Source organism: Misgurnus anguillicaudatus, chromosome 5 (assembly GCF_027580225.2).
Source record: "Misgurnus anguillicaudatus chromosome 5, ASM2758022v2, whole genome shotgun sequence".
Taxonomy (NCBI): Eukaryota; Metazoa; Chordata; class Actinopteri; order Cypriniformes; family Cobitidae; genus Misgurnus; species Misgurnus anguillicaudatus.
In genome coordinates this window covers 11,597,585-11,625,447 of record NC_073341.2, presented here as the reverse complement: position 1 = coordinate 11,625,447, position 27,863 = coordinate 11,597,585, and the positions used below count along the sequence as shown (strand labels likewise).

Here is a 27,863-nt window from a genome sequence, read left to right as displayed (position 1 = left end):
ACGCAAATTAAATGTTATGCTGCACCAACTTTAGGATTTCTTAAATGACCGCACCTGAACAACAATTATGTCCTAAATATGAGCCAATTGGATTCTGACCAAACGCGTGCGACTCGTCTGTTGCCTTAGCGGTGATATTATATTGCTAACGTTGCAACAAAGACTTAACATAAACACATGATTTCCTCAATTTTAGTAACATTAATCACCAAATTTCCAAGAAAGCCTTACCCATGGAACTCCAGAGAACGCATATCACTGCGTCGCTTCTCTTGTTGAAGTTGTTGGCAATAAGAAATTATCGCCCCCTATTGGTTATCATCCTCATAAATGCGTGTCATTTTCACGCCTAGAGGAGGCAAAGCGTGACATTGACACGCATCCTCTAGTGGACCAGCGTGTCTATTACACGCTTTAGCGTGATACTGGGTTGCTCTCGTAAATATACAATATGGGCCTTTTCTTTTTTCATTTTGCTCAAGATTTTTTTCCTTTTATTTGGGTTAAGCAAACCATTCACATTGAAAGAGATTACTTTTACTTCATTATTTGTCATGTCTGTTCAATATAACATTCAAATCTAAAGGATGATAGATGGCGAGGCACAAACTCTGGAGAAACAATAAACGAACAAGTACAAATAGAATATTAAAACTCTGACAAACATAACAAGATAGGGGTCTGAAACAAAAGACCCTGTAACAAGTTGCTAGTGGCGTCTGTCATGGAGGGGAAGCCTTCTCTTCCACAGTGATGATCAGGGCCCTCCAGTGTACCGTCTTTACATGAGATACAAGAGAACATAACTCACGTGTCCAACGTTACAACGAAGTGTGCTGTCATTCAGTAATACGAGGAGAGAAATTAAATTAAAGTCTATCTAACGATTTAAGGTCCAAACCAGAATTTTCCTCTTTTTATAACATTTATATGCAGCCTCGCATTATCTTCTATATGCCTGTAGACGGCACTCGGGTTGTGACGACAGAGACTACAGGACTACGAAGGCTTTCTCCTGAAGGTCTCGTAATCCTGACTCTGAAACTGTAAGAAGTGCTGGTCTTCAATCCATTTACAACACAACGGGTGCCGTAGCCTAAGTATATTGTCTTGAATGTATGTTTTTTGGGGTCTATGTGCTCCACAGAGAAACGGGTCCAGTGTTCAGGTGGACCGTTTTGAGGTTTGTTATCTTCATAAGCCCATCTCAGCTCGATGCTATGATGAGTGACTTTACCAACCACAGGCGGCTCGGGGAGCTTAAGAGATCCTGGTTTCATCTTTGTATCCGTCGATGTTTCCTTCCTTGTACTTTAAAGGGGAAATAGACAATACTGATGATGACAGTTTGTTTCTGTGAGTAACCTACTGTCTGTGTCTTTCCACAATTTATCTCACGCGCATACGACTACGCATGCTTTCCCGTTGCTATGGTGATGTCATTGACCTAAACTTTAAGTACAGGTCCTCGCCAGACTCTGATGATCCAAACATACTCTCTATGGCCTCCAAATACTGCTTTGCACTCGCCTCTGGAGTAGAGAAGCGAACAGCTCGAATAATTTCCATAGCAGGTCCCTTGACACTTTCAATAATTCTGCGTCGTTTTTCCTCTTTTGAACATTCACACTCCGTTATCATTAGACGTGCCTGTTCCACCCAGTTATCCATATTTTCTTCTCCCATGAGTGAGAATGGCGCCGCGTTTTTGGATCCCTGGGGGTTAAAGCCACTTTTAGGAACTCTCATAACCCAAACAGTTTGAAATAAACACTTTAAGTGCATTTATTTTATCAAAATATAGAAAAAAAATATGAATATGAATGCAATAAAATATATATTTGTGTTTAAAGAATAGAATTTTATAAGAAAATAATATTCCAAAAATTGTAGCTCACACCCCCTTTAAGTGTGACCACTGTTCAACTGTTATTTTTACACTACACAGCATATATCACAGAATAACACACTATAGCAAAGAGAAGAACTGCAAAACCCCAAATAACACTTTACAATGCACACTGGTATGCAAAATCTCAAAAGGTAAAAGTGCAAAATGGTATTCTCATACACACATGAGAACCTTTAGCTTATTGTTACTCCTCATTATAACATGGGATGCAATCTTAACAGATTTATCACAGTATCAAAGTAAACAAATAATAACAGGTCAATAAATAACCACCATATATACAGAATGGGCCCACTCTCACAAACAACAGTACCCAACCCCGATGGCAGGCCTGTGTAGTTGAGATCGTAGAGGCCTTTGAAACTTTAAAATGGCAGCTTCGCTCGTGTGAGCAAATAAACAAAGCAAACTCGGTACCTGTGCTCCTTAACCAGCAGCAATAGATCCTGTACCGGGCAACCGCGTCCACTCGCGATAATGCTCACCCATCACTCGTAACCGTAGGAACGCCAGACAGCATCCGTTGCTACGGGCAATAGCTGGATATCTCTTTACAATATGGATGTAAACAAGTCCGTCCTTTTGGGCTCAATAGGCGATCTTAATCGTGTCTTACGATCAAACCGGATGGCAAATCAGTAGAAAAAACAACATAGACAGACAGAAATAACACTCAACGTGTCTCTCGTGTCCAAGCGAACAGCGTGAGCTGGCTCGCAGATATATCAAAGTCCTGAACTTTTGAAACAAACGCAAATAGATGAAAACTTAAACTCAGATGTTGAGTCAAAGATTATTTTGTGTACTCACAAGAAATACTCGGAGTTAACACAATAAACAACGCTTATCACATAGAGCAAGTTATTCACTCACTGCAGAAAACTCTCATCTGTTTAAGGGCCTGTTTACACGAGAACGCTCGAGGGTGAAAGCGTAAAAATATTTTATCGGATGTGCCTTTCGTTTAAACGGCGACGGCGTTTTGGGGGCTTAAAAACGCAAAAAAGTTAAACCACCCTTCAGAGTGGAAATCTTTAAAGCGATCTACCATTGCGTTCTCATCTAAAGAGTAAAAACGCAAAAGTCTGCTCACGGTGGCTCTCGCTGCATACGGGTTTACGTCACAGGCATGCGCCAGTTCAGGAAAATAACAACAAACATGTCGGATTATTTCCATACGTCAGACCTTCAAGTTGCCATATCAGCTCTGATAAATATACAAGTCTTTTCAGCAGTTGTACGAAATATTCACAGCTAGTATTACTGATCAGAGAAGGCGCCAATTCATCAGAGGCAAACCAGAAGAAGAAGGGAGAACCAGGAAGAAGGTTGTATGCAGGCACAGAGACTTGGTGTTGTTGTGTGTCAGTGCTTAACATTGCCACCTAGCCGTCTGGAGTGCATACTACATAGAATATCACACACTTTTGCGTCACCATATGCACGCAGATTTCCCCCTCAAAACGCTCGTATAAACGCGGAATAAAAAGTGATAACGCAACGCCACTTTTGCGGTTTCTTTTCAGATCGTTTCCATGTAAACGTAGCCTAAATCTCGTATCTCCTCTCTCCAGTCACTCACTCGTTATCACCCAATAACATTACAGGAACCCACATGGGAGACGGGTTTTAGCCATTTACTTCCAATCACATATCAAATAGCAAACTTGGTTACACACGCCTCGTGTTTTACAAGTACATTTCAACCCAACATTATGTAGGATGACGTAATGAACATTACATGTAATAATATAAAACACATTGAAATAAATTAACTTTTATCTCTGAATTAGAGATGAATACAAGATGTACAGAATATAAAAATAAATGTTTTAACCCAGCTGCTCTGTACTAAAGCTATAGGGTATTGCATGCATAAATAAGAATGGTGCATTGTGAACGTAGGCTTTTGATTGCTTGTGACAGAGAGATTGTAATAAAATTATTTGTGGGAGAATTTGAGGGAGAAACCTTGAAGAAATTAATTTTCCAAACTGACCCATGTTATTAATTCTATTATGGTGAAGTGTGTCTACAGATAGGACACCCACATCATTGTAAAGTCTGAAATCCAGGCATCCAAAGAAAATTTCCAAACTAATGGACCAAACATACCAAACACTTGAGGACAAAATGGCCAAAGGATGGGAAATTTGAGGGAACAATGTGAGGACATGGAAGCATTTGTACATATTACCAACCCTAAGATAAAAAAGCACAAGAAGGGATGAGAAAAGACAGAAAGAACTGTATAAAATTTATTCAGGAGGGAAGTTAATTAACTTCTTGAAATTTGTGAAAGAGATTTGGGAAATTCTAGAATATGATGACAAATAAATAAGTCACAATGGAAGATAAAGAAACATTTCCTGATCCACCTCCTTATAAGGGACCTAATAACCATTTACCAATGATTACAGGTGACATACAATTTAAGGAAAGAATAGAGAGAAACCCCTGCAATACCCCAATTAGTTCACTGACCCCTACACACACTCCAGCACACATTCCAATACTCACCAAGGTCATAGCCCAGTGCTTAACGCATATGCTGATCCTGCCAAAGCATTAAAACAGATTATGGCGCCCCCAGAGATACACAACACATATGACAGTGCAGCCACAGCTTTACATCAGATAACAACCCCAAATTTAGGGACAGCAGTAAGGCCTAAGTTAAGGATGGACAAATACAGTGATGATATTTATTTAGAAAAGGCATATGAGACAGATGCATTCTCAGAAGAGGAAGACATTAGGGAGGAAACATGGATGGATGAAAACACCTCCTCACAACCCCAGGAGAAAGTGTAGAGTAGGGAACAGACATGCTGAGAAACCAGATCAGTGAGAGAACCTCGCACAAAAGGAAAACTAAAGCAAGTCACTGGCAGCCGTCTATCTTGAAGATGAAGAAAGAGAGTGGGGATTTAAAGCATGGGACCATGCACCTGGAAAACTTTTGACAAGGGCAGCAAGCTGTGTGGATCTAGTGGATTTGCAACAAAGAGAGATTGCATGTTTTCCAGGACCAGGAATTGCGTCAATGTGCCCAATCTTGATAAAGGGACAACAAGGACAATACATACCCTGGGCCACCCAGGATATTGATGGACTAGCTGCACGTCTTTCAGAAATACATGAAGGAGCCAGAAAATTGATACGAATTTTTGAGCAAAAGACAACAGGGTGTGTCTTGGCCATAGGAGACATTAAAGCCCTGCTGGTGAAGTGTGTTGTTGGGACCAAGCTGAATGAACTCTTGACCAATGCTGGACTGAGAATCGCAATTGACAATATTAGAACAGACAGAAAATATCCCATGCCGATTGACTCGAAGATGCTGAGGGAAATAGAGAATCCAACAGCATATGTACAAAGAACAGCTGAAACGGTGGCGTGAAAATATGGAGAAAGACCAAGAGAAAGACTTTGTTCTAGCTGCACTGTTTAGGAACGCAATAGTGGAGGCTATGCCAGCACCTGTTCAAACCAAACTCGAAGTTGTGGTCGGACTGAACTCCAAAACACAGAAGGAGTTGTGTGATCATGTTTCACATTCAGTCAAGCAGCACTTAAAGAATTATCTGAAGGCAAATACATACAATAGAGAAAGAGATGAAGAGGGGGCTGGCACAGTTACAGCTGGACGACCTTGTGAGCAAAACTAAGAAAAAAAACACAAGCTGTTCTGAAGGAGGAACAACCAGCTTTAATGGTGCTCATCAACACACCTGCCCCCACCATCCAGCAAACACAGACAGCAACACCAGCCCAACCCACTCTGGTTAATGCTCAACAGCAAGCCAATCTCATTGTTATCTGTGCAAAGCCAAAACAGCAGGAATGGACAAAAACAGCAATGAGACAGAGGACAAGGCAGACCAAAAAGATAATGTGAAGGATGCTGGGGCTGTGGACAGCCTGGACACTCCAGAAGTGAATGTCCAAATAACCCATGGTCTAACCAAGATCAACAAAACTGGCAGCAGAATCAACAAGGCGGACAGTTGAACCAACAAAACTGGCAGCCAAACCAGAGAGAGCAAGGCCCACCCTGGAAACAGCAGCAATCACAACAACAACAATCACAGTGTTTTTATTATTGTGTTTTTTTATAAGTTATGAGATAACACAAGCTATCTCAATAGGCCAGCCAACATCATGACGCACACAGAATTCACAACTGCGTGGCACACAGCAAAGCTGCTGCCTAGGCCATAACACTGAGTTTCTCTGAGAAATGTCAAACTTTCTCCTGTTACTTCTGTAACATGAATAGTTTTGTTTTTGATGTTAAAGACATTGAAGAAGGCACACCATCAAATCCAGCTACATTACTTGGTCCGTCTGAAGCAATTCCAAACAGCCATGATTCTGACTGTATAGATAATATACAAACATTAAGTGTTCTTAGACAATTTGCCAGCTGAAACGGCAGAGAACTCTTACTGCTCAAATGTGTCATCTATGGTGACAAACTGCTCACAGAAAAGCTGAGAAACTGACTTTCAAATTTAATGCTCCAGAAAGGAGAAATGAGAATGGTTTGAAAATAGTTGACAATTGGCAAATGACAATATTTCGAAATTTTAACACCAATTCGTAAATCCAAAAGTCTTTTCCTTATTTGGTCACACAGATACACAGTGTCGGAAGCCTAGGCGTTTTTCAAATGTGTTCACATTTTAAGGCAAATTGTGGGCGAAAAGAAATTTTCTCGTTTGGTGTATAGGTTTTTTCACAAAGAAAGGCTTTGCTGCCTTTATGGCTAATATGCTGGTTCGAAAACATCATTCCAGATGAAATGAAACATTATTGATTCTGATCAGGGTAAATACTTTACTGGTCAGGTATGTCAGGAAGTCTGTAGGCTTTTGAGGATTCAATGGCATAGCTGCCATGAACTTCAGACCTTGCAGAAGTAAATTTACATTTAATATCAGATACTCTTTTTACATATTGTATGGCTTTGAGTGAAGCAGTACAAAAAAAGCAAAATTAGGTTCAGGATGCTGTAAAAATTATGGACGACATAATATTGTGCCAGGGCAAATAATTAATAAAAATTTACAACACTCAGGTCTAAAACCAAGATGGGACGATCCTTATGCGGTCCTACTAGGTACCCCCTCAGCAATAAAATTCACCAATAAAACTCAGCAGTGAAGTTGCTAGGTAAACCTAGATGCAAAATTAGCTTATACTCCCCAAATCTTAGACAGACGAAATGCTGTGGGACGGAGTGGGTCATGAGAAGAACCCCGCTTTTTAGGACGGGGGGGACACCTCATGTTGAAGATATGGGGTGGGGGGCAAATGTTTAGCTTCTCCAGAACCAGCCTAGTCGTCTGAGGGTGTCTATAGTTTCTATGGGAGTCAAAGCTAGTTATTTACTAGCAATAGTCAAAACTAGTTATTTCCTAGCAATAGTCAAAACTAGTTATTTACTAGCAATAGTCAAAAGAAGATATTTCCTAACAAATCTGTTTATACAAAGTTGTTTTTTGGCCATGGAGCTCTCTTGTTTTCCTCTCTTTTGTTTTATGTTTTCACAGAGATATATGTCGGCGGCCTTCAAGAAATTCGCTGAAAAATAAAGCCTTATCATGTTTACGAGTCTCATTGGCGCCAACCTCCAGCAGACAGCAGTTGGAACTCCGCTGTACTTCGAGATTCACCCGGAAGGACGGACTGGCGAGACTTCGTGGATTCCGGTTGATTCCATCAACAGAGACATTCTGAGTTTTAAGAATCACAACTGACATGGTTGCAAGTGTTGTCTTCATGACATGACACAGAGTTAGAGATATATTAGATGTGATGTGTATTTCACATCTGTTCAGAATGATTCATGTATTCACTCTAAATGTATGCACTCAGTATTTGTATTGGCTATTATTTAACATATGTACAGGGGTTTTGTTTTAAAATTTAAGCCACTAGGCTGTTATACAAGATTTTTATCCAGATTAAAACCAGGCAAATGGGTCATTTTTAATTATGACACTGAAGTGTATGAGCCAAATTAACACAAACATTATTTGCTGTGTTGATTTCTATTCTGATTCACGATTCAGATCCATTATTCCATCCATGGTTAGAACATCACAGTAATCTTAATTCGGCAGTAACTCTAGCTCATACATACGCTAAGATGCTTAAAGAGCACCAATTATGCTAATAAATTGGCACGTTAGCACGTAAATGCAGTATCCCATAGTACATACATGTTATTAAAACTTGAACTAATGCATTGTGAGTCTTATAAATTGCTTACATACCTCACCGATTTCCCACTGTCTGAAAAACGCTCGGTTTAGTTCCTGTCTCCGCCTCCCAAAATGTCTAGTGTAATCGGATTGGTCAGATGACTACTCAACTGTTATTGGTCAGCTGGGTTCGTCGTGTGTTTGAAAGGTTACGCCCCTGACTACGTGTGGGTTGACACACCGGTTCTGACTGAGAGAGTCACAGCCTCAGAGGCAACGTAAACAAGCGTTATATTTCTCTATAAACGATGGTGTCTGTACTGCCTTACCACTTCGAGCTCGATCCAGAGAGTTCAGAAGGCCGTTACGATATAAACGATCTTCGTCAATGAATGCGATTGGATTTAACTTTTTTAGGTGTCCTTAGCTCTGCCAGAATGCTAAACGAAGACGAAAATGTGTTGCAAAGACATCCAAAAGGTAATTATAACGTACTACATAACTATATGGAAACACCAAATGTAGCACATAGAAAGTATTTGTTGAAATGATTATAAAACGATTTCACTTGGTAATTTCTACATTATTTTACTATAGTAAAATGTATTATAAAAGACTGTTTACATACTCTATTACTGTGCAAACTATATGGAAACACCAAATGTAGCACATAGAAAGTATTTGTTGAAATGATTATAAAACGATTTCACTTGGTAATTTCTACATTATTTTACTATAGTAAACTTCATTATAAAATACTGCTTACATACTATTTTACTGTGCTATGTTTTTACTTATTAGGTTTTAAGGAGAATGCAACAGGTTCCAGGGCCTCTTACCTGCGTGATTCATCATCCAGGTTTTGCACAAATTGTCTAAATCCCTACACACAGAACATTTATTGTACCGACTATAAGCCTTTGAGGCGCAGGACTAGAGTAAGTTTTATTACATTTTTAAACCAATAACACTAAAGTATTATTATAGTAACAAAGTACCCAAAAGAACAAAAGATGTAACTTTAAAGAAAATATAGTAGTCAGTCAAAAGTTTATTTATTACAAATATCTATTTAACTGTTAAACAATATACAAATAAACATACTTTAGTAACCATATTGTGCTCTTCTTTCAAAAAATTGTTCAATTCACTTCTTACAGCTATCTATTCAGATAAATGGCATATCAAAGCTTTGTCAGCTGGTGCTATCTAAGACGACACTTTAGGGTTATCATCCTGTCGTGTGTTGTTCTCCAGATATGCTTGGAGCTTCCTGATCGGAATGTTGGCTTCCGACGACCCCTGCACTGAAGATGGCATGCAATCACGTCCTCCTTTGAAGGTCTCTCAAACTGTGATGCCAGGTCCATTGGAATCGGGGTTTCCTTCAGCTTATCTTCAAATACCTCATCAAACACAAGCCTGATCACATCATCCACATAACTGTACAAATATTGCAGTCAATAAATCTTTTGTTTTGATAATTTATTTCCCTGCTTCATACATTAAGTTTTTAATTATGAATGTATTTGAAATAAAACATTACTGCTTACAGTATGTCACTTGTGTGTTTTGGGAACATAGCCTTGTACTTTCCCTCTCCTGCTTTTGTTATGGCTTGGTGACATTGTAATGGATGGCTGCAAGGTACAACCTGTAAAAATATAAATATGCAATTCATTTATTCTAAAAGTAAATACTACTTTACTTTATTTAACACAGTTACTAAAATACCTAAATACCTGCACAGCATTCCAATAAATGGGAAAGTCACATTTTTTGCTGCAAATCTGAAATCTCAGGCTACGGACGGCAAAGGCATCCACTGATGATGGTGATTGAAACATTGTGAAACGATGCTACTGCCTGGGTTCCTATGATTATGCAGAGAAAAAAACTTTGTCATCATCAGTTATACATTTAAGACTGGTAGTGGTTTCACTAGCTAAATACATCATATGTGTTACACACCTTTGCTCCTCATATGCCTTGTACTGTGTGTAATGATGTTGCATGTTTGCATACAGTGTAGAAGGATGTGTCCAGCTGCGAATCTAGGATATACACAAATAAAACAAACATGTATTCAGTCAAAAAGACATATTATAACAATAGAGTACAACGATTATAAATCGTTAGACTATTCATTAAAACGTTAATGTATTACATGTTACATGGCCCAACATTAGCAACACACATTACGTGTTTACTTCGTTTCAAAATCTAAGAAAGCTTAAAGTAAAAACAACAGTAAAATACATATCACGTTAAACAAATCATCTGTACTTCGAGTTTCTTGAGTTTGATCATGAGAACAAACTTTACCGGTAACAGTTTAGCTGGAACAGCTTAGCAAGTTTGTAAACACGTCTAAATAAACATCGATAAAAACGATAGTCTGCATAATTCAACACACACGTGTGTAAATATGGTACGTTGTTTATGAAATACATTATTACAACACAAAACAATTAGCTTGCAAGCTTAGCTCTACACATAGATATATATCTGAGCTCTACAAGCACATAATGTTAAGCTCCGGTTACCGGTAACGTAACTTACAGTAAAGGCAAATAATAAACATGAATACTTACAGCCTGTGATCCAGAAGTGCACGGTAATCCAACTTTCAGGAGGAGACGTCGCGCAGCTTTGGTTCATGAGAAGCAGTTATTGTGAAAACTCCGTGAACAACTTCTGACTGGATTTTTCCGGAACCGTATTAAACATGATGTCCTCTGTGTTAGTCCATAAAGTGCTATTTTGCCCTTGCATCTAAAGAGACAGCGTCTACTCGAGAGATTTAATCGCTTAAACAATGAAACAAGAGTTTGCAAACAGGGTCAAAGCAGGGACTCCCAACCTCCGCCATTTTAGCTCTCTTCTGACTCAGCGCTCTCCACCCCCGTCTTTGAGGGCGTACCCAAGCCAAGCAGAGAGGGCTGAACTATGATAATGTTGGTCTTATCTACGTCACCAATCCCAGGAAGTAAACTGTTGCCTACAATCCGAGTGTTTTTTGTAGTCCTCGAACGTTAGAGACGATAACTCGCGTCATCGTTTTCTTTGAGGTATGTACTTTTTGAATATCGTTAGCATGTACTAATACACACTTACACACAAAAGGATGTTTAAAAACGTGTATCTCATAATAGGTGCTCTTTAATATTTCCAATTGTTGGGTATGTCAATCTTTTCTTCAAAAATCTACATCTGTATGTACGTCCATTACCGCTGTCTGATTTAATCTCCATCATTGAACAAAGTAACATGGGTAACATTTGTAAAATTCTAATTGATTTGATAATCGACACCTCTATTCCATCTTTGAACACTCCAAGTAGTGCACCACAGTTGATAGTTTTGGTGAACACCAGTCAATGGTTTTGGTATAAGTTGCAACCTTACCAGACATTTTGTTTATCTTACTATGCCCTATTGCTGGTAAGAGATGCTGAAAATGGCTGAAATTGTTAAAGTTGGAAATGACCATAGCATAGGCATTTAGGGATGGTAAAGAGTATATTTTCATGATTTTTGCAGGATTTTAATTGTACCAAATCATAAGGCGAAGTTGGTGTCAAGTCACAAGTGTATGATTATTGAACCACTGATAATGTCAAATCCTTACAGATGTGTTTTTAAGGTTGTCGTCGATTATTCATGGGAAAGCAGTCTGCTATTCACAAGCAGTGTTTGCCACTACAAAAAGTTATCTTATCCAAGTAATTTTTGTTATTTGCCTGCATACAACAGTACTGAATCAAACCATCTATTTGCTCTAAATGTAAAATTGAAGGGAATTCTTTCTGATATTGAAGGAAACGGGGTAAACATTACAAACTAGAAATGCGTTTCCAGTTTTCCAGATGTGACAAAGCTCTTCTGATAATGACAAATGAAACACTAATTGCTTTTAATGGTACACACTTCGTTTGTGGTAACAAAGCTTATCCATTACTTCCTAAGGGCTGAGAGGTAAACTCTTATTTGTACCTTTATCAGCGATGCGAGTAGTGTCAGAGGATTATGCACTTAATCATGAGACATACTTAACGCTTGATTTCTGATACTAAGAAATGGTTAGGAGGACTTATTCCAATCTGTGAAGTAACTGATTTACAAAATGAAGTACAAGCATTGTATGAAGCATTTGATGTTACAGCGAACTCCACTTTAATTTCTATTGCTAATATTTCGAATGAAGTAAGCGCAATTAGAAAGGCTGTTCTGCAGAATCGAATGGCGTTTGACATGCTGTTAGCTTCTCAAGGGGGCACATGACACATGTAAGGTAATTACGTCCGAATGTTGCCTATACATTAAAGACGGTTCTGGGAAAGTGGTTCATAATCTGGCTAAAGTTTTACACAAACAAATAGCTAAACTAAATGAAGATCATGGTCTTTTCTCATCTGATTGGGACACGGGGTTTACATCAATATTAGGACCACTTTGGAATCATTTGAAGGCACCTTTGGTAGTTGTAATTTCAGGAGTGTTTGTCATCTTGCTCTTGTACATAAGAGTCATAAGAGTGTTGATTTGTCTTATTAGACACTTGACTGTGACAGGCACATCAAGGCTATTATCCAGCGTAAGACACACTCCCCAACCGATCTTGGTATGCAGAATGATGGAAATGACCTGTTCTTTTAAGAATTACATGTTAAATATTTCAAATAATTTTGAACTCTAAGGGCGGGATGAGAAACTCCTCTACTAATTTAAAAGTGCCTTGCTTGTTACAGATGTTAAAGCAATGCAGTTAAGAAGTTTTATCTGAAATGCTTGTCCAATGAAAATAAAGTTATGATTTAGAAATGAAAATCAGCATAATTGCTAAGTTTTATAGTTAAAATCTTTAAAGACAGGTTAATTGTATATTGTGGTTTCTTAATAAAGGAAATTAAGAATGATGTAAATTGTGTGTGTGGTTCTGGCCCCCTGGGTATAAAGGAGAAAAATGCTGGCCCTCGGCATTATCAAAGTTGCCCATCCCTGATGTATAGAGAGTCAAAAACCAGCCTGTGCTGGTCTTAAAGAGACAGTAACCTCAATTAACCTACTTAAGGGGCCAGTCACACCAAAAGCGCTTTAAACGCTTGCAAACGCAAGGCGCGACGCACTGCCTTTTTTAAAAAAAGAGCAGTGCGGCGCGGCTTTTCATATTGCTAAGCAACCACCGAGTCAGCTGTCTTGTCAATCAAATATTGAAGCGTGAGCGCTCTTTTGCTGTTAACTGTCATATTAGCAGAAACTTTAAAAAGAGGGCGCTTGCTCTGACCTTGTTTGAGGATGAGAGGTGCACAAACACGCAGGAGAGAGTGAGCGAGTGGAGTCCGGTTCTTCAAAGCAACTGTAAACTTCCCTCACCACAACGTAAGGCCCGCCTCTCCCCTCATTCGATTCGACAATGGAAGACGCGAATGACGTCAGGCGCTTCTCCGCTCTCAGCGCTCCTTCAAAAACGCGTGCGCGGCAGGCGGCAGAAAACCGCAAGGCGCACATAAACAGCGCGCAAACGCACCCTGCCCATAGAATATCATTCAAAAAAGGCGCCTGCAACTGCCATAAACGTTTTTGGTGTGACTGAGCCCTAAGTCTGTGTCATTAATGTTAATTAAACAACCTAAGACAAAGAGAAATTCACTTTTGTAGCTCTGAAAAAAAATTATATCTAATTCATACAATAAAGACAGTGTTATCATTCACTATTCAGGCAAAAAAAAAAAAAAACTGGCTAGTAAAAAGTCTCTGTGGCAGGTGGATTTCTAAATCCACCTGCCACAGTGGCTGGTGGTCAAAAAAGTTAACTTCCTGCCCAGGACACTGGATGATCTAGAAAGATTGTGCAAAGAAGAAGGGTCAAAGATCCCTCTCACTGTGTTCTCTAATCTTGTGAAATGTTATAGGAGGAGATTAAGTGCTGTCGTGTTGGCAAAAGGGGGTTGTACAAAGTATTACTTGATGCACACAGGATCTCTGTCGACACGCAGGACACATATTTTGGAAAAGGGAACCACCCCTATTATACTCCGAACAATTATTTTGAACTAGCGCCCCTCGGATGAGGGGTCACGAGCCGCCACTGCATGTAAAGTGTTTAAATACATTCATGGCTTATAAAAACAAAAACACGTCTTAACAAATATGCAACACTGGGGGGAAGGGGTCTTAGCATTAATTTGAGAGCTGTTCAGATGATACCTGTAGATTTAGCCTTCATGTCACGAGGGAATTTGCGACAAACTCTGTTGTAGTTGGTGCAGATGTGGTGAAGGCACCAGTCAGTCAACTGATGGGCACAGTGAAACTAAATTGGAAAACAAATGAGAGAAATAAAAACACAAGGGACAAAATTACACTTTACTAAGATGTTACCCCACCTCCCCTCCTTTAAACCTCTTGTAATATATTGGCAAAAAAATGTGATTTATGTAGTCTGAAATGTATTTTTTTCCTTAAATGAAAATTACCCAATTATTTACTCACCTTAATGCCATTCTAGGTCGGCTCCATGTCGGTAAGTAAGACTCGCGGTTGTGGTTCTCGCGTGTATCGTGATTGCGTGTTTTGTTGCATCACATATGAGTAGTCACAAGACTTGCGAGAACCAATGAATAAACTCGTTCGACTTCATGCGGCACCGCAAGAACCAAAAGGCGGATGACATCACAGTACCACAAGAATGATTCGAAATCACTCATCGATTTCTCCAATCGCTCTCGCTGTATTTTGATGTCATCTTTCTGTCGGTTCAGCCTATTGTGTTACCTGCCGACATTGAGGATGGATGGGTTTCAGAAAACCAGATACTTTTTAATGCATTACAAAGCTATGAAGAGCCAGGATATTATTTAATATAACTGATGATGTCTGATGAAAGGAGGTTGTATACACCTAGGATGGCATAACTGTACGTTCACAACGCCACCGGCAAGAGTTTTAAAAAATGCTCTGGCTGCCCTGCCAACGACGCTATAGACGGTTTTAGCAGTAACAACATAAACAAGCGGCGTTCGTGGTCCGTACGTAACTTCCGGTAAACTCCGCTAAGAATTAATAACAACAAAGTTCTTTAAACGTAGTTTATTTATATAACAAGCAAAGAAACAACACAAAGATTAACTAGGAAACCAAAACATTTGTTATTTTCGACAAGGCATTTGTTCATAGATCAGTTTAGCATTAAAAAAACGAAACCGGAAATAAAGTAAGGATCCGGATGTGTATCGCGTCAGCGCATGTTCGTCCGATGAAACCGTCTATAGAAAATGAGCTTTGAAGCTCGAATGCATTCTATGGAATCCTTTCAAGCGGAAGTTTCCGCCTTCCGATTGGTTGCCACTGAGCGTTTTCACCTTCCGATTGGTTGCCACAGAACTGTGTCATAGCTCATTACCATAAAGTTGAGCTGATTTTTACTCTCCTTGATGGTCACACTGTCCATGAGGTGTTCAAGGAAGCTTGCTGCTGGCACTTATTGAAAATAAATGACTTCCGGACACTTTGACGCTCTGGCCGGTGGCGGTGTGAATGCACAGTAAGATGAGTAAGTTATACATATTTTTTTGGGGAGTGAACAATTCCTTTGAGCAAAATGTTCACCAAAATAAACAAAAAAAATTGTCATTATTGACATTATTTTCTCCAAAAGTGTATGCTAACATTTTAAACCAAAAATTGTCTATAACTTCAGAGGTCCACTTACCTGAGCCATATCCAGGTACAGCAGAACATCTCCATCTATATCAGCTCCCATCATGGCAGCTTCTGTTAGTACTGTCACAGTGTATAACTCTAGAAAACACATACACAACTATCTTTTAATACAAATTAATATAACACATTTGTGTTTTATCTTTGTTTATAAACATTCATCCGCATACCTGGACAGTACAGTACTGTGAAAAGTTTAAGGTACTTGTAAATATATGGTTATGTAACATATCAAAAATAATGTAATAAATAGATTTTGTTTAATTAACTAAAAATTGCTTTTGTTATTGTCATTGTTTCCACACTGTATAAATACTACATACACCGATGAGCTATTACATATTGTCCACCCTCATCCTAGAGCAATGAGTGGAACTGGCAACCAAAGGTGGCACAGATGCAGTTCATAAAGCAGTATATATACTGCACCATTTTATTAGAGGACAAATTGTGATGGCATGGCACCCTGGAATTTTTAATCTCAGAAGTGGCACGCCTTGTGTGTTGTTCACATGCCACTGTAGTGACTATATATTAAAAATTGTGCACGGATGGCCAAATGACGAACCGGCTGGGTGGTGTTATCTTGGGATACTTGAGAAAATGTATTCACAATTGCACCATCTCTGACAGTTGTTAGGTGTGCACACGTACCTGATAAAGTAAAAAGTAAAAGTAACTTCGCATCTGCTTCCGTGTTGGATAAACAAAACTGCTTGGGTGTGTCGCATAGACTTTGTCATCGTCTTGCTGCGCCCTCCCCGTTCTGTGATTGGTTCCCTATTTCAGGGGCAAAATTGGTCCATAGTTTCCATGCTAGACTTGCAGTGTGAATAAATTTGCGTGCAAGGCAGCATGGGGAAATCCAGGCTAACCTATTGCCACCTTGTCAAATCAATACTTCACCTCATAACTGCAGGTTAAAGGAGGCTCTACAGGATATTAGGCAGGTGGTCATAATGTAATGGCTCATCTGTGTGTATATATAAATTTATACTGTATGTCTGCAGAGGCCTACACTATACAGAAAGCGTGTGTTCATTTGTAGATTTGACCGTGTACCTGTGAGTGACACCAGATGAGGTAGACAGAGACGGTTTGCGAGCACAATAAGCTCCATGGCGTCCAGATCTGGACGAGAGCAGAAGCGTCCGGTATACAGATACTCCAGCACAGCACGCATACAGCTACGTGTGGTGTTAGGAAATAGCACCTGAAACAACAGAACAGCAACACATACAATAGCAAAAAAATCTAAATGTTTTAAAGTTTCAAAATAGCAAGCAAGAACATAATGTCTGGAATTTTGTTTGATTATTAAAAAAAATACCCCACCCCTTAACCCAACATCACATTATGTTTTCTACATAATGTAAAGAGTATTCTATAAAGTTTAATTTTGAATGAGTAAGGTCATGTCTAAGATTGAAATCAATGAATCAAAATTTTACTTTTATTCTCCTTTGACTTTAAAGGTGCAGTGTGTAAATTTTAGTGGCATCTAGTGGTGAGGTTGCAAAGTGCAAACAACGGCTCAGTTCACTGCTCACCTTGCTTTTAAAACACATGAGACACGGTAGCCGCCACCGGACAAAAATGTTATCGTCGGAGACAACTTAGTAAAAAAAGTTTGTCCGTTAAGGGCTTGTGTAGAAACATGGCGTCACAAAATGGCGACTTCCATGTAAGGGAACCCTCGTGTATGTAGATAAAAACGTCTCACACATAATTAACACAAAACGGTTAATTATGAAAGATCTTTATACACCCCTGATAATTTAGTTTTGTATATTATTTTGCATTTCTGTCAAGAGATCCTTCAAAAAATTACACACTGCACCTTTAAGTTGGATTATACAGACATAGTCACATATGTAAAAATATGAATATATATAAAATACAAATTGTGCCAAAAATATTACTTAAACAGTATGACCACACAATAGGCACCAAAAGATTTACATAACATAATAAACTATATAGCCTTTAAATTTTATACTTCAGTAATACAAACTGCTATCACTGCATCCATACAATTTCATTTCAATTAATTTAAGTTGTACATTATTTTTTTTATTTTAAATACAGATAATGTATTTTATAATACGGATTTGTTATTATTTTTAGCATACAGTGAGTGCGCTGTACCTCTTTTGTACAACTCTCCACAAATGGTCCACCAAACATCCAATCACAGCTTGAGATAAGCAGCGGTTTATGGGCCTTGATAGTGCCATCATCCAACCTGAACACCACATCTGAAGCAGAGAACACAACATTTTTTTCTGAAGCTTTTCAAATCACTTTTACATTATAATAAACCTAGTGACCATCCATTAAAATAACCATCTATATGACTCAAACATGCTTATCACAACAAATCTCTCTTCTAAAAGTCCCCATGGTATCAAAATGTAAGTACTTTTGGAATTTAGTATAAATGTGTTAGCCTGAAGTATATAAACTAATGTGCTCCAAAACATTGACAAAATAAGTGTTTGAAACTTGCAATCTCTTATCTCTTCCAATACAGATCAGCGATTTTTATGACATCACTCTGCACTTCAGTTTCTCATTAAACATCACGCTGTCAGGTGAACTAATTGCCCTTATTGGCTATTTTAAAAGGGGGAGGAATTACTCAATATTAGAGGTCTACACGGGTCCAAAAATTCCTACCCGAACCCGATCAGACCCGTAAATGTGCTACACTGAACCGACCCGGACCCGTCTGTTGTTTTGAAAGCTGGACCCGGAACCGACCCGGACCCATCTATTATTTAAAAGCTGGACCCGGATCCGACGCGGACCCGTCTATTATTTAAAATCTGGACCCGAACCCGTCCGGGAAGACACAGACCCGACCGGCAAATATTCTTTAGCTAAATGTTACTAATAAGTCAATAAACAAGTAGCGAAAATTAAACTTTTTGTCTTACCCATAGAAGTTAGTCTTCTCCCTCTTTGTACTCTTTGCACTTTACAGTCATGGTGATTAATAACGCAGTTTTACATTTGTTGTGTATCGGGTCAACTTGCTTAATAATGTTTGCCCATTTGGATTATAATAACAATTGCTCGTTCAGTGCCATGGCTGCTTTCGTTAGCTTTACTTCTTTGCTATCATCTCTATGCTCTTTGAGCAGAGTCGCGAAAACTTTAGATATAACAGCAAGACGGTCAATTTATAATATTATTTTAAAAATTGGAGAAGTCAGTGCAAAATGCACGGTATGGTGGAATAAGTCCCGCCTTCTAAATAAAAGAGCCAATTGTCAAAGGTAAAGTCATTGCGTCTCACTGCAGAAGCTCCTGACTGGTAGCAAGAGAAACATTATAAGAGCACATGCGCGTTAGCTGCCTGGTTGGAGCAACCAAATATAAACTTTTTAACGCAATTTTAGCGTCATAGAAAAAATGTATGCGACATTTCATCTAAGTTTTTGTTGCTGTTTTTGAAATATTTTATTTAAATGCGAGTGTGTGTTCTCCCAGTCCGATCGACCTCGGGTATTACCCACAATGTTAAACAGACCCGGGACCCGAAGTAATAGATTGAGACCCGACCCGGACCCGGCTGATCATTTAAAATATAGACCCGAACCCGTACGAGTCTCGGGTCGGGTCCCGGGTCTCGGGTCTTCTGTGTAGACCTCTACTCAATATGTATGCTTAATGATTTCATGTTTATGTAAAATTACGTCAACTGCACATTTTAAGGCACTTCAGTGGGTCTTTACATAGTTTTCAAAAAAATATGGATATAGTATTCGTGACTTCACCCATTGGTTTGTGAAGGGCATTTTTGAAGCTTAAAGTAGGCGGTGCCTGTCGTCGCCATCTTGGCCGCGTGTCACAGTGCATCACTCGTGGATAACCGAGAATGGGTAAAGAGGCGGGACAAGGGTGTAGCTGAGGTGGCTGGTTGCTGAAAGCACAGCCACATAACTCAATTCTAGTGACAGCAGTGGCTCTCACTCAAGAGGCCACGCCCCTTAATTATGCAGAACTTAAACGGAGTTACAAAAAAATTCACCCCCCTCACAGTTGTCATGAAGGGCAAAAATAGCTATACAGACCAAAAACACTTTTTGTACCAGGCTGTAAACATATTTTCTAGGGCATTTTGTAACATGGAGGTCTATGGGATTGACTCCCTTTTGGAGCCAACCTCTAGTGGCCAGTCGATGAATTGCAGTTTAAATCATCTCGGTGTTGGCTTCATCAGAGAGATCGGAAGATTGCCCCTCGGTCTTTAATCAAAAGTTGTTGTTTTTTAAAGAAAAAAAAATGTCATTCTTATCAGATGCCTAATCCACTTGTTTAAAGACCTAATATTTACAACCCAAAAAGCATTTTGTGTCAGTGAGTCAATATTACAGTACATTTCAGTAAAATGTATATACAGTGCTTAAGGGAAGTATAATAAAAATGCTTATGTTTATGTTAGGGTGGAAAGTGTGGTCAGCGTTTGAAGACAGCATGATGTCTTTTAAACCCTGAGAGTGATGAAAAAATGGCGCACTCACACTGGATCTACAAGAAAAGCATCGATTATAAAATCTTAGAAAGCCAGCTGACAAAATATAGTGACTTGTTTTCTCTACAGGGGTGAATGACTGTCAGTTGTTTCATTCTGCAGTAAAGTGGAGTGGAAAATGCTTGTAAGGGATATTCTGCTTAAACAAATTTGTACAGTAAATAAATAAAAACATTGCTTTGGTAATCTCACTGTAAAATAAAGTTGGTTGAGCTTAAAAAAAGTAAGCTATCTGGTTGTCTTAAAATTATGACACAACATTTTACACTTGACCTTTTATTTTACTTTTTGGAGTAACTAATATTTTTAAGATTAATTTAATCAAAATTAATCTTTTTAAGTTGAACCAACATTTTTTTTACAGTGAAAAAATGCTGAACAATCTTCTTGTATGATGGACATTGTACAACCAATGTGTGCAAAAGCAACAAAAAAAGGTTTAAATTATTTTTTTATGCAGCTGACAGTATTAGTTTTCATAACAGATGAAGGTTACACCAAAAAAGATGAACATTGAAAATGCAAGCAGAAACAACAACAAATGTGTTAACTATGGCTGCCTCCAAAAGCTCTTAAATGTTGCCTTCGGAGGCAGCATCCCAAGGCAGGAAGGCATCAAGGCACGTCCGAGTCTGATGTTTGGTTTACTTCTTGTCTCCTGAGATACCTTTATCGCCTTGTTCCACAATTCCATGCGTAAGCGTGGGCGGGAAATGTGATTGGTCGAGCCTGGTCGAGTTTGAAAAAATAAAATGCCGGCCAAGAAAGTGGCTGGAGCACAAATTAAGTGTAAATGAAATTATATTTTCACATTTTACACTTGCATTTCAAGCAAGAAAGTAATATTGTAGTTTTCAAATAAGGGATTAGTCATTACAAACACGCTCTCTGTTTATAACACAAACTGAATGCCATTACGCTGCCTATGAAGTCTGTCCGAATGCGTTTCCCATTCTTCATGCCACCAAAGTCATTGCAGCTTGGCAACAAATCAGCTGCTTCGGACGCAGTCTATATAAAATAGTGGGTGGATTGTCCAAACAAAATCCATTGTCTTAGGAAAGGCTATTTTAGGGTCACGTTTACCAGACACCAATGTGTTTTAAATGCTTAGCACTGCCCATTAATAGGATAACTGATAGATATTTAACAAATAAAACTACTTTTAGATTTTGATGTTCTCTGATGTAAAAACTTTATTCTTGCTGGCAAAAGTGGGCCTTAGGGAACATTATAATATCAAAAAATGCAGTTCATTACACCATTAATTCAGGATGAGCAAATCCCCAGAGCCACTTACCAAAGAACGTCCCTTTGGCCAGGCATTCTTTCACTCGATTGGTGCGTCTCACATGAAAGGCCTTGGTGATCTCCTGATTCATGAAGGCTTCATCGTTCAGGATGTTTGCCACCATCATGCGCAGGTCAAACACTTCCAGCAGTTCTGCAATGTGAGCCACCTGCATCAGCTCCTTCTCATGCTCATCTAGTTTACCCGTGTATAGGTATCGCAACACTGAGTGAAAAGGACCGGGCTGCATCGAAGGGTCCATGTGCACCACAGTCACCCTTCTAGGGTTAAAAGTGACAGGGTCATCTACAGTTTCTTCCTGGATGCTGATGAAAGCACGGCTCAAAGCAGGGAGCAGGCGACCGCGGCGATCTCCATCTCCGCCCTTAAGAGTTCCATCACTGGTGCAGGCACGCAAGTTGGCTCTATCTCCGTCACCGTTGCTCTCGCTAACGTCAAAACTAGCTGCCCGCATAAACAGATCACGACCAGAAAGCGGCGGACCTCTGGGTCGTTCCCCGTCGTTCTCCTCAGAGCCCCGGGGTTCGGTCAAGAACAGGTCGTAGAACTTCGAGGAGGAAGTGGCGAGGTAAATGCGGTGAGCGAAGATCCTGTGATGTTCCTGCAGGACTAAGATGACGTCTGCACACAGTGGGTCCTCTAGTAGGCGGCTAGGGTGCTCTTCAATGTTACTCGGAGGGGGAGGGACCGTGATAATGGGTGGAGGGGGTTTGGGAGGAAGGAAGGGGGCTTGGAGAAGGGGTCTTTGAACATTTCGTAAATGCGACTTCCAAAACTGCAGGTGTCGGCGGGAAATGAGGGCTGCACGTATAGCATTGTCAAAAACGTCCTTAACTCCGAACTGAGCAACGACGCTTGTCTCATAATAAGGGACACCTAGCTCCTTAGCCACTTCACGGCCTTTCTCTGGGGCCAGTATCTCATTGGATTTAATGGGTCTGAAATAAAACGTTGTGAAATTTAAGGAATATTAGAAAAAACTATCAACACTCAGCTATAAAGGTGTATGATAAATTGTTGGGAAACACTAGACACTAAACAATTTGGAATTAATATGGTGATAATACCTAGCCAATGGACGTCGAGCTCTGTTCACAGCATCCAAGTCAGCATATCGCAGGTCTAATTGACAGCCCACTAAGATAACAGGAGCTCTGGGACAGAAATGCTTGATCTCAGGATACCACATGGTCCTCACATGGTAAAGGGAGTTTGGGTTTGCAATGGAGAAGCACAATACCACCACATCAGACCTGTTAGCCAAAGACAATTCAATTTTAACATATTTAACACACACTTTCAAACACATTCAAAGTGTGTCAAAATCGTTATGCGCTTTAACGCTGAATCAATTTCATACTTATACACATTTAAAGATTTTTTTGGGGGGGTTGCTGGGTTATATTTTTTGAGTCACTATGGAATAAACTGACTGCATCAGTTAGGACAACTTCAGTATCTTTAGAGTTAAACATTGGGAAAAGTGAACGTGACTTAACTATTGCCAGACATTTCTTCCACGATTAGCTTTTTGGCTGCTTAAAATTTTATTTCTATAGCGTTGTTTTTACAATTTGAATAGTTGTAAAGCAAAATTACAGAATCATAAACAGCAGCAAATAAATGGAGATCAAATGTAACCTTTTTCTCTATCCTTACTGCTGCAAACAGTCTCTAACTTTTGCCTCTCTTTTGCCATCTCTGTTTGAAACATAAAATTGCAGGTGACTTTTCTACTTATGTATAGACCCCTTTTACTGTTTGTCCACAATAATGGCGTGGCAGCGTATGCGCGCGCAGTTTGGCAACGGAAGTATGGCAAGAATCAGCAGTAAAGCAACACAGACAGACAAAGTTATTTTAAAAAGTTGACTTTATCAACTTTTTCAACACAGCTACCAGATCCGTGTACTATAGTGGAGTGGATAAAAGATGTTTGCAGATATAAAGTGGCCAGATACATATATACGTATATACGTATATTATATTAGTGCAACCAAACGCAACAACCAGACTTTTTGATGCTGGGAAACCGTTTTAATACATTTCTGAGTTGCTAACACGTTAGAACCAATGGGGAATAACACCACTTCTGTTGCCAAAATGTTCGCTATTAGTTTCGGCTATTTGATCACGTAGGCTGTAAAAGGGTCTATATTTGTGATAAATGATTGACATTTCCTGCAAAATCTGGGCTAATGGCTCAAATTATGAATCTTTATTACAGAGGTTTTAATCGCATGAGTGTACGTCGCGGTTATGCATCTGGCCCGAAGTTAACTTCCAGTCTCTGTTTGTTTAATGGTCTGGCTAGTGACCAGTGTTGGGCAATAACGCGTTACTAGAAACGCGTTAATGTAACACGTTACTGTAACGCAGTTACTTTTGACAGTATACTAATACTGTAACGCATTACTTTTTAAATTAATTAACTCCGTTACCGTTACCATATGGTGTGTTGTTCCATTACTTTTTTTTAAAATTAATTCATATTAATGAATTTTGGCTGAAGTGTAGCCCACAGCCTAACCTGTTTACAGCAGTGACGCATTGTATGATTGGCGGATGCCACCACTGTAAACACGAAGAAGACGCACTGTGGGCGTGTTTCCGTTTATTCAAGTATGTGCGGCGGTCATGGCGAGTCAATTATGCTCATTATTTCACTTTAGTTGAGCAGAAAGACAAAAACATTTTGGTCAAATGTATGCTGTGTCTTTCTGGATCGAAGGTCCTATCTACTGCGACAAACAGCAACTCCAATCTGTTGAAGCACCTCCATAAACTACATGCCTCGACGAAGCTAACCCGGTGCCGGTGGACACATTAGAAGTGAGTGAAGCACCTCCAGCCAAACAACAGCGACTAGATTTTGAATTCTAGAATGGGACGAAAACCTTTTTCCAACTACTTGGATAAAGAATATTCAAAAATGGAAAATGAGCTGAAAAAAACATTTGAGGGGCTAGACTACATCGCGACCACTGCAGATATTTGGTCTGTCCACAACAAAAGCTTCCTAGGCATGACAGCCCATTGGATAAACACCGCTACTTTAGTGACTAAACTGACCTTTGGAACAAATACCTCGTCAAAAATAGAAACTTTTTTCCTAAAGACGAATGTTATTTTCTTTGCTTGTTATCAGAAAGAATCTTTGTGCATCTTTGTCTATCGGAAGATAAGGTTGGCCACAAAAACCTTATTGTTTTTGTTGTTGCCACTGAAACATCTATACGCTTAATTGGGCATTTCACAAGACTTTTAAAGATGTAAAATAAGCCTTTGGTGTCCCCAGAGTACGTGAGGTTTTAGCTTACAATACCATATAAATAATTTATTATAACAGATTGCCAGGGGTGTGAGCAAAAATGTGCCGTTTTGGGGTGTGTCCTTTAAAATGTAAATGGGCTGACGAAATGCAAACACTGATCGCCATAATGGTGGTTTGTTGAAATTGAAGAGTTTGTTGCAAAACGAGATAACTTTAGTTTTTCAGAAATCTCGTTTTTTGGTTGTGCATTCCAATTAATATCAATTCAACTGCAGTTGGTTTGTTTTGATTTAAACCTTCATTACTTAAAAAATACAGCTAAGTAGCACCATAAAACAAAATAAAAACATGATAACATAATAATAAACATGTTTTGACAAAATGTAAAAAAATGGATTTATCTCATTTTGCAACGAAACACTTCAACTGAAACTCAATTGTGCTGTCAAAAGTTAAGAGTAAGCTGATATTCAAAGTTCACCTGCCATACGCAAACCGACGGTCCTTGTGATGGTCACCAAAGGTGTCCCAGAGACGCAAAGACACACTGACATCATCCACCACATCCCTGGACCTTTCTAGAACCTGACCAGAGAAACATAACTATCACATGCATGGAGATTTACCCAAGAAATGTGCTTTCAAAAATGTATCTTTCATTTCATGAGGCAGTTTTTGATTAGATACTCTATGATCAATAATAATTGCTATATTAAAATGCTATATAGAAATTCCATAAAGGTTCAGACATTTCTCACCTCCTGGCAGACTCTGTACTGATCTATTGCCCAAACAGTGGGCACATGTGTGGCCAGCAACTGGTACTGTGAAAGAGTGGCAGTACAGGCCCGGGCACAGATGAGCCGCGTCTTTCCAACTGCGTTGTCCCCAACCACCACGCACTTGATAGTCTCGACATTAGGCCTCTCATAGTCCATGTCAGAATCCATAAAATGAGGCCTTTTACAAAGAAATCAGACATTTAATTATTCAAAGCATGCAGTAAAGTGAAGCAAAGCATGCATATGACTAAAGCAAAAAAAGATCAAACCACACTTATTTAAGTTACATAAATAATATACTCCAGTCCCATGACTGCCGTATAAGCAAATTGTCCACCATTCTCACATCTTGACTGACCCCAAGGTCTTCCTCCTGCAAGTCAAATCTATTAAACCCTGACACACACCTCTCCAAACAGAGCTGCTTCAGCATATTGAGCAAACACAAAATGAGCAACACATGGGATCAATAGTTTAATTCCCCCTTACTGTGCTCCATTGTCAGATAATACAGAATTAGGGTACTTTAAACTGAACTGCCTATTGTTTGCGTACAGTATGTGTATACAGGTTTAGCTATGCAATCTTGCAAAGAAAAGATTTTTACATCCTCAGAATTACCCCGGAGGCACAGGCATCTTCTGTGACATAAATATTAACATTTTTCTGAGTCTGGTAGGAAATATAACCGCAGAAGAGGCTGTAGGGCAAACTTGTGTGTGAACACTTTACTGCATTAAGTCATTTTCACATACTGTAAAAATTTAAAATATGACCTATTTGAATTGTCATAATGCTAACCAAAGGTTTCATCCTGCAAAGCATGCAAAGAGTTGCTGTCGGGCCTGCATCCAGCCAACTCATTTCATGCTGTTACCATCGCCATTAGATGGGGTATGCATAACAGCAGATGGGGTAACCTGCTGGGTAATCTTAAAAACAGAAGAGCAGATGCTGATGATAAAGTGCAGAAGTGAGATATTGCCTGTCTGTAACGGATGTGTCCCATCAAACCATTTTACCAGCACTGCATTTTCAGGATATAAAATTAATGTTATGCCATGGCCAGCAGAAATCAGATTAATATTAACTGTGTAGAGACTGGGTATTCAGAAATATATGAACTGACTTCATTCACAATGCAGACATCAAATAGCTATACTACGTGAAAAAAAGAAGAAAAATGTACAAATACTACTGTCCCTGCACTTAGTTGTGAAAAATTTTGTTTAAAAGGTGCATGTGTTCATTTAAAATAAATGTTTGCTGTCATATTTTGTTGTTTAAAAGGGGACAATTTTTAAAGATGTAAAATAAATCTTTGGTGTCCCCAGAGTACATATGTGAAGTTATAGCTCAAAAAATACCCCACGGATAATTTATTATAACATGTCCTTAGTGATCTCTGCAGTAAATGGCAGTGTCGTGGTTGTATAGTGCAGATTAAGGGGCGGTATAATCCCCTTCTGACATCACAAGGGGAGCCAAATTTCAATGAGCTATTTGTTCACATGCTTGCAGAGAATGGTTTACCAAAGCTAAGTTACTGGGTTGATCTTTAACACCTTTTCTAGGTTGACAGAAGAACTGGGCACCTTATTATAGCATTTGGAAAAAATCAGATTTTCATGATATGTCCCCTTTATTTCAATATCAGTCATACACTTAATTTACAAGTGCGTCTTAAGAGTACAAATATTGTGTTTGTCCACTGCATTTCTATAAGTGAATGAAAAATAAATGACACATAGCACAAAAATGGGCCAATGTCATCCTAGGGGGAACAAATAATGATCAAATGAATGTGTAACTGGTTAAACTAATGTACTTTTTTCTTTGCAATACACAGTGCATGGTGTGCTACACAAAGCTCTTTTAATGTTTTGACAAATGTCTTGTTTCAAATAGTAATATTATGCTTTAAATTCCCTCCATCTACTGTATATGATCTCCATACTCAGTATAACATACATAGGCCTACTGTGTAAACATTTTATGATCAGTACATTTAAATCAGTAATTTTAGCTATGCTTCATAGTCAAAATATGAACCGCTCAGGATTATTTTATAAAACAGTGCCAATTCAGACATATATAATCATTTTATAA

General features: G+C 39.0%; 1 protein-coding gene and 2 long non-coding RNA genes across 4 annotated transcripts; 1 reads left to right on the top strand and 2 right to left on the bottom strand.

The window, feature by feature from the left end:
* Positions 1-1,614: 1,614 nt before the first annotated feature.
* LOC129413749 (rho-related BTB domain-containing protein 2) lies at positions 1,615-25,928 on the bottom strand. Its single transcript, XM_055167536.2, has 9 exons — positions 25,731-25,928; positions 25,454-25,557; positions 22,766-22,951; positions 21,687-22,636; positions 17,995-18,104; positions 16,909-17,059; positions 15,839-15,927; positions 14,335-14,440; positions 1,615-1,716 (listed from the first exon to the last, which is right to left on the bottom strand). Exons 1-9 carry the CDS (start codon positions 25,920-25,922, stop codon positions 1,664-1,666), a joined length of 1,941 nt encoding a protein of 646 aa, XP_055023511.2. The 5' UTR covers positions 25,923-25,928; the 3' UTR covers positions 1,615-1,663.
* LOC141363915 (uncharacterized) lies at positions 8,068-9,681 on the top strand. Its single transcript, XR_012369565.1, has 3 exons — positions 8,068-8,604; positions 8,926-9,062; positions 9,382-9,681. It is a non-coding gene; the product is annotated as an uncharacterized lncRNA (long non-coding RNA).
* On the bottom strand, positions 9,199-11,292 carry LOC129427531 (uncharacterized). Of its 2 annotated transcripts, XR_012369564.1 has the most exons (5): positions 10,719-11,292; positions 10,096-10,178; positions 9,867-9,998; positions 9,678-9,778; positions 9,200-9,567 (listed from the first exon to the last, which is right to left on the bottom strand). It is a non-coding gene; the product is annotated as an uncharacterized lncRNA (long non-coding RNA). The 2 variants fall into 2 exon arrangements; XR_012369563.1 differs by having other exon boundaries at positions 9,199-9,778; positions 10,719-11,291.
* Positions 25,929-27,863: the final 1,935 nt, after the last annotated feature.

Bases quoted from the DNA above. Each gene is read 5' to 3' on its own strand.
- LOC129413749 (XM_055167536.2), bottom strand. From the start codon at position 25,922: ATGGATTCTGACATGGACTATGAGAGGCCTAATGTCGAGACTATCAAG. The intron at 22,637-22,765 runs GTATTATCACCA...GTTTTATTTCAG, and splicing joins GCTCGACGTCCATTGGCTAG to ACCCATTAAATCCAATGAGA. The intron at 17,060-17,994 runs GTACAGCGCACT...CTGTTGTTTCAG, and splicing joins TGGAGAGTTGTACAAAAGAG to GTGCTATTTCCTAACACCAC.